Below are 7528 nucleotides of genomic sequence, written 5' to 3'. Positions count from 1 at the left end.
AGAGAGAGAGAGAGGAAGAAGAAGAAGCGTATTTTAATGTCGTATTAAACTATCCCAAGAGACCTTGAAGAAATATCCGATGAGGAGAGTTGAACTCAAGACCCATTATTCAAGAGGGAAATGGCATAACCAATCTACCATAGAGAGAGAGAGAGAGAGAGAGAGAGAGAGAGAGAGAGAGAGAGAGAGAGAGAGAGAGAGAGAGAGAGTGAGTTTTCTAATGGAGCATGATGTCAATGGAGAGGACAAAGTAGCCAGGGATTTTGATGGCAGTTGTGGAGATGGTAGCAACACCACGAGCAAGGGCAAAGTCACCAGTGCCACCAACGATGGGAAGGAAACGGGTAGCAAGACCCAAGAACTCTGCACCCATGAAGCTAAGGGTTCCACGAGATCCCAAGAAGGCTGTGAAAGCCCAAAAGGCACTCACATTTCCCCTACTAGAATACACGTATAGCCCTTGTGCAGAGCCAATATGTGGCGAGTGGATTGTATGCCCAGATGTTAGAAGATCATAAAAAATGTAGAGCTTTCCAAATTGATTGGCTTGACTTGACATGCTTGATGATGCAGGAGCATCAACAGTCGCTGTGTTGAAGCTGGCATTCTTATATAATGATGTGTCATGCAAATACACTCTAATCCTCTCCTTTGCCCTCACTCTCACTACAAGCAAACATGCTACCACCAAAATGCACACTCCCACTATTGTTTCTCTCCTCTTGTCCATCTTACACAAAACTCTACTAAAAAACAGTCACAACTTGACGTTTTAGGGTATCCAAGGACTCCAACTTGTAATGAACTTAAGGAGTTAGACACTCTACAAATTATTTTTCGGTGTGAGGATGGGTTGATGAGTCGAAATCTTGCGGTGGGCTATTGGATGGGCACAGCGACAGCGTTTACCAGCCAATGAAGGCAATCCCCCCCCTTATGATATAGTTCCTATACCTAAAAACACCCACAATTATATAGATGATAATCTCTAGAGAGCTTAGAAACTAGTACTTATATACCTACCGGCCAAATGGAAGGCGTGAGACTACTTCTCTATGGGTCACCTTTCAAACAACTTCTCATAGTTTAAGGAAAAGATTTTAACAAAAAGTTGTGGGGAAGGTATGAGGAAACTAAAGCTATATTAATAATGTTTACATGCTAAGGTTGTTTTAGGTGGGATATTTCTATATGATTTTAGCCTTATTAATGGACTTTTCCTTTAAGGTTGTTTTAGGTGGGAGATTTCTATATGACTTTAGCCCTATCATGGACTTTTCCTTTTTTTCTTTTTCTTTTTTTAATGCTTTGTTGAATCCTCCAGAAGACAAACACCCACTCATACAAACCCCACTTCCAAGTTCCTCTAAGAGAGGGTTTCTGCCCTCTCAAGTAGGTAGCCTGAGCCCATTGTAGGTTTGAAATATTGTAGATTCAATAACAAGCTACATATGAGAGAGTAGCAGTGCACACATATCCCAGTTTGTAGTGAATTTTGTAGTTGAAAACAAAAATTCCAAGTTGTAATTCTATTGGACCTTGATCTTTAAGGTGAACGGAATGGCCGCCTGACCATTCCCGTTAATCATGGACGATTGGCGGAGACCGAGAGCCTTGATTACAGGAATGGTCAGTAGGCGGCCATTCCCGACCGCCGTCAATGATCCAGGGCGAGGGAAGCCAATTAGATTCACTGCAGACGGTGACAGTGCGCACAGTACAAAGATTCCACGAATGCTGCATTCCAGGTGGTGATGTGTTGAGCGTTGATGGCCTTCCCAGTGTTGATGTGTTGCCTTTTCAATTGTGGCCGTGAGCTGCATTCCGACACCTAACATGGCGAGCATCCATTGGCTCTGCAGGTCTGATTATGGGATTTCATGATAGTAGCTTTGACGGTGGAGATTAGCAGCCCCCCTCCCCTGGACCTTGACGGTAAAAGAGTAGGCAGTTAGCTATAAATCTTGGAGAATACCCTATATTTTGGAGAATACCCTATCAAGGGCAATGATAGGACATTATCTCCAAAAGCTAAAAACACACAAACCAAATGCTTAGGCCTTTGCAATTGGCATGCCAAAAGGCCAATGAAGAATGCTTAAATTTCTTGCAAATTAAAATCCCTACAATAATCGCACCTTAATCTCATTTATTGTACTTCTCAAAATGACGGCAATATGAGCACTTGTTAGTCCGACTTTGTTTAAAAGTATAAGATGTCCATATAAATCTTTGTTTTCTCTTTTTGTTTCTTTGAAAATTATGTTTTTATTTCATAATGTCATCTTGCATATAGCAAAGCAAAGCCCTAAGCATCACTTTGAAGACAACCAACAACTAGCAAGACTCCCAAGTTGTCTCAAAAATAGAGGCAAAAAAAGAGGCAAATTCGAGATAGCCTTTTTGGCTTTCTATAATAAACCTTAGAGGACAAGAGAGCTAAGCGAACATTGGAAATTTTAATCTATACTCTTACTAAAAGCTTGAATGCTCAAGCCTTCTACGCATCATGCTACCATCTCCCTTCGAAAGTGGATGTCGCCAATAACATTGCCAGCCTTGCCGCCATGGGCGCTCCACCTCTTGTGGAGCAATGGCGAGAGAGAGAGAGAGAGAGAGAGAGAGAGAGAGAGAGAGAGAGAGAGAGAGAGAGAGAGAGATCCGGCTTCCAAGGCATTGCCAAGGAGCAAGCCTTGCTAATAGGCCTTCCATGGCGAGTTTCATAAGGAAACAAAGGGGGTTCCTTTCCCTTTTTTTCATTTCCACCATGAGTTTGGAGTAGTTACGAGGGATTCATAGGGTTTTCATTAACGTGGGAAGCCTCCTAGTTGCTGGCCAATAGTATGATTTGTCAGTAACACTGTCCTCTTCTATGATTGGTGCTAAGGAATCTATCTTGGCTTCGTTTACACTCTCTTGAATTGATGCCAGACTCCCTTGGTCCATTTTACTCTATTGTCTCTCAGAAGATACATGCCCAATCTCAAATACATGAAAGAAGACATACACTCTCTTGCAAAATCCCAACCTCTTACCTATGAGGTCAGCTAGCTCCTTGTGCAGCTTTTGCTCTTGGTAACCTAGATACCTGTATACACAAAATCAAGCACTTTGTCTCTTGGCCCTTGAGTTATTAGTCCAATTTTCTCTTCGGAATCTTCATTGAAATTCAAAATTTGTAAAAATTTTGAAACCTAGGTCAAGAATTTGACAAATCCAAGTCTAATCTTTAACAAGCTCTTTGAGAGTGCTTCTGGAGTCTGTTTAATTCAACCAAGGTATTTTAAAATCCTTGCAAGATGGCCTACATGCCAGTAGGATCAAATTTTCAAGCTGGGCCAAATGGCATATATCGCCGTAGTTGACACTGGTGAGCTTTTTGACCTTGGTCCAATTCCTGTTGGTTACCTGGTGAGTCTTTTGACACCTTGTATGACACTTTTTGATGCTTGCTGGGTCAATTATCGGAATTTGTCCTTGGACATTAAATTTTTGGGTGTTTAGAGAAACTTTTACTGGTCCAAATGAGTGAATGATGGTATATTTGGGATCCTTGCATTGCTAGGAATCAAACGACGCCAAGTTGGTCCCAATCTGGCACATATGGCAACTACCATGGTAGCTAGATTTTGTAGAATTTTTGAGTTCTAGCACTTCCAGTGGTTCCCCAATCACCTATGTAGTCTTTTGCACCTATGTGTCTCTTGAAATTTTGGATTCTGAACTGTCAAAAGTTAAGTTAACTCCCCGGGCTTGGTCACTTTAGCAAGTTTGGCTGGTTTTACCCAAGTTTTGAACCTTTTTGACCGGTGGAAAGTGGATTTGGTAGGTATGGAGTTTGTAGATCTTGCTGGTATGCCATGGCTATGAAAAAGTGACAAGTGGTAGCAGTCGCGGTAGCTGCCACTAGGGCCTATTTCTTGTCTGGTCACCTTTTGTGGTTTCCTTACCTCTAGGCTTCCCAATGACACCTTTTATGACTTAAAATGATCACTTTTTGGACTATGTCCAAATTTTTAAGTCCAACTTGGCCAATTATCGCAAAATCTACTCTAATTCACAGTTGATGACTCAAACATTGACTCAAATTTCCAAATATGCTCTACCAGAGCGTATGCAAGTGTACAAGCAAGATTATCTCAAATCACACACTTTGTCCTCAAGGTATGCACACCTCTTGCCTATTCAGTCACTTTTACCATCAAAAGTTGCAATATGGCATTTAAGAGGAGCTTTGGCTTGTCCAAGCAACACCAAAATGTAATGTTAACCTAACTACTACTCCTATATCTAACCTAAACAACAAAATAACAAAATATAAAACAAAACAAAGTAAAATGAAGTGGTAGCAGGGTAGATGTTAGCAAATCTTTTTATTCTAGTCCCAACTTACCACAACCGCCTACCAAACACAATTTACAACAAGACTCAAAGCATAGACTCAATGCACATTGCACTAAAATCAACTATTAAGGTCGTCCTAACCTACAAGGAAACCAAAAGAGAACACACGGCTCTTCAGTTTACCTGAGAAATCAGTAAGCTTCACTGACTCTCCTACCTAAAGATACATGTAATGAACTATAACACTTGGGCATTGGGTAAAGAAGAACCTCACTGCTACCTCCTCCACTAGTGTAAGTCCTACGCCCCTTGTAACGGTGCCAATGTGGGTAGATCATCGTGATTGAATGATACAGCCTAGCGATAACTTAAACCAACATAAATATGTCAATCCAAGGACGTAGCCGACCCGACTAGTGAATAGAAATGGCGAATGCAATGCCCCAACAACAATGCACTGAGGAGAAAGGTGTCACTCTCAAGCAAGGAAACAATTAAGTGGAAAATACTTAAGTCTCCCGTGCGGTCTAGCTAACACGCAAATGGTCATAGGGGTGTAAAATAAACTCCAAATGACATGAAACTTGATATTGGGGGTCTCTAGGCTATAGGAAATAGGTTTTCAACATCAAAAGCTACAAACACAATCGGGTAGGTGCACAATTGCAATTGTTGCCACCTCTCACCTTTACCAAAAATGACGAATGAGGGGTCGTTTGGCTCCTCCTAACGCCTACTTACCTCTATCCATGCTTAGTTTAACTCAAAACACCATCAACAACTCAAAATGAGCAATTAAACACACTAGGAAAGCTAAAGCTAAAAGCGTTCATTGCATCGCGCGCGCGCGCACACACACACACACACACACACACACACACACACACACACACACACTCAAACATAGGACATTAAACATGTACATGATGCCAAGAGCATGAGGTAGCAACACATGAAGTTTCATTAGCAATGCTTACCCGTACAAAGAGTAGTGAGCGTGCAAGCGTAGGCGTACCCTTCACTACGTGAGCTCCAAAGTAAAACAAATCCTCCAATACTTACAACTTTTGGCTTATATACCTAAGGTAGAAAATTGGGTATTTGGCTAGAAAGGGATAGTTACTTCAAAAATGTGATGGGCTCTGGCATCTAGCCTCTTCATTAAGTACAAAGGTTCGGAAAAATTAGACTCTTTTGAGTTCAGGATTTACCACGTCGGCTTAGGATAAAAATAAACGAGTAACAAGAAAGGTTGTGTAGGCTTGTCCAAATTGGCGTGGTTGGGCTCCTTGCTTCAAAAGACAATGATAGCACTCAATTTCTTTTCATCCACGTGATTTTCTATGAGATTTTCCTCTTTGATTTTGCTTGCCCTTTTTGTGTGATCGACTGCGAACAACAAGAGCATTGCTAGTGCTATGAGAAGCTTCAAGATTCTTTCTGCTAACCTCTTTAGTAAGAAAATTTTCCTCAACATCATCGCATGTTAAACCATCAGGAGGTGTTGAGTTACTAATGGTGTGTGAAAAGTATCCCTACTTTATGGCAACGTAACCAACAAAAACATTTCTTTGACGAAATTGTCAAAATTGACTCCCTGTGTAGAAAGTTGACTGAAAATTGTGTTGAACTCATTGAGATGGTTGCACATGGGTGTGCCCTCATCCATCTTCAAATCAAATAATTTTTCCAGTCAATAAACCTGTGATGATGCATTTTGTTTCTCATATAGGTCACGTAACTTTTTCCACAGCTCATAGCTAGTCTTTTCCATGCTTACATTGAATTACACATTAAGTCAGCATGATGGTGGACTTGCCAAGTTCATTCATTAGGAGAAAGCTCGACTCACTTTTGGGCCTTTCAGTTCTAGAGAGAGAGTGCTGCTCGACCAATGAGGAAGAGGCCTACATTACGTTGAGAATCGACATTTTGGAGCCAAGCTCTTTCAGAAAAAAGGGAGAAAATATTATTTTTGTTCTCATCAAATTGCACAATTTTACGTTTTCAAGGCATAAATGCCATAAGTCGTATTAACTCTGTACCGGCAAATTTCAGAACTTTCATCGAATACTCTAGTATCTATGTTCCCGCCCAAATATTACTTTGAGTAGCTCTACTTCCCTCTCAAAACTTTCTTCCCTTTTTCATATTTGCACTAACTTTTATGTGTATTCTAGTGCACACCATGACTACTTCTCGAAGGCCTAGCACTACCATTGACTCTGTTAGCATTTTTAACAGTTATACTACATATGATCAAGCATGGATACCATCTCGAATAACTATCGAAAGTTGGGTACTACTGCAAACTAGGAGGAGGAAGAGGAGGCAATGCAATGATTTCATGGAGGCTTTCAAGGGACAAATTAAAGAGTTTAAAGTGTGTGCACAAAGCAAGGGGGTAGAAGAGGTCCTCATACAACATGCTTTCCAACATGTAGACTTAAGGATGCAAACTTCTCCTTCAAGTTTCCCATAGCATCGACCCAACTGTAAGTTATTTTGAGCATCTCACTTAGTGCATCATTATATTCGAAGGTTAAGTGGTGGATATCATCTTTGGTACGTTTCAGATATTTATCCATCAAATAGGACGGACTGGAAACCAGTTGAGAGCATAGTTGGGATTTTTGATGCTTTTCATGCATTTATTGGTGAGTAAATGTACCGAGGAAGACAACACAAGGAACTTGCAAATAATGAAATATTCTTTTATGATATGTCATATTTGGAATCGAGAACTTCCTTTGGTTGGGGTCGTGTACCTCCTTTTCCACTTCCATCCTTTGACAACAAGGATTGGTCTTTTCCAGCTTCGCAAACTAGTGAAAGCTTTAGGGATAGGTTGTTTCAGCATATACAAAAGTCCCTCAAGTATTCAATTGCCACACAAATAGTTTGGCTCGCACTATTTATGCCTCTTGAAGTGTTTGTAGTTTTCTTCTTTGATGAGCAAATAAGAACTACCGTAACAATATTCATTTGCAAGTCTGAGAGTTGTTTGGACTTTTTAGATGATAATTGGGATAGGAAACAATCACAGGGCAAAAGCTGTATTTTGCAAAAGAAGTCCATAATTTGCAAGTTTACTATAAGCTCTCAAAATTTCATAGTGTCGTTTTACTATTTTAGATATCACCTTTTGAGTGGGCAGCTTATTCCACTCGACCAAGATACAGAG

General features: G+C 40.6%; 1 protein-coding gene across 1 annotated transcript; it reads right to left on the bottom strand.

Moving 5' to 3' along the window:
* Positions 1-217: 217 nt before the first annotated feature.
* LOC147463526 (dirigent protein-like) lies at positions 218-730 on the bottom strand. Its single transcript, XM_086496757.1, has one exon. It carries the CDS (start codon positions 728-730, stop codon positions 218-220), a length of 513 nt encoding a protein of 170 aa, XP_086352883.1.
* Between the last annotated feature and the right edge of the window lie 6798 nt (positions 731-7528).

Source organism: Adiantum capillus-veneris, chromosome 2 (assembly GCF_014529385.1).
Source record: "Adiantum capillus-veneris isolate H3 chromosome 2, ASM1452938v2, whole genome shotgun sequence".
NCBI lineage: Eukaryota > Viridiplantae > Streptophyta > Polypodiopsida > Polypodiales > Pteridaceae > Adiantum > Adiantum capillus-veneris.
Note: the sequence above shows the minus strand (reverse complement) of the source record. Positions and strands in the feature narration are given on the sequence as shown.

Excerpts from the sequence above, each read along its gene's own strand:
- LOC147463526 (XM_086496757.1), bottom strand. The coding sequence starts at position 730 with ATGGACAAGAGGAGAGAAACAATAGTGGGAGTGTGCATTTTGGTGGTA.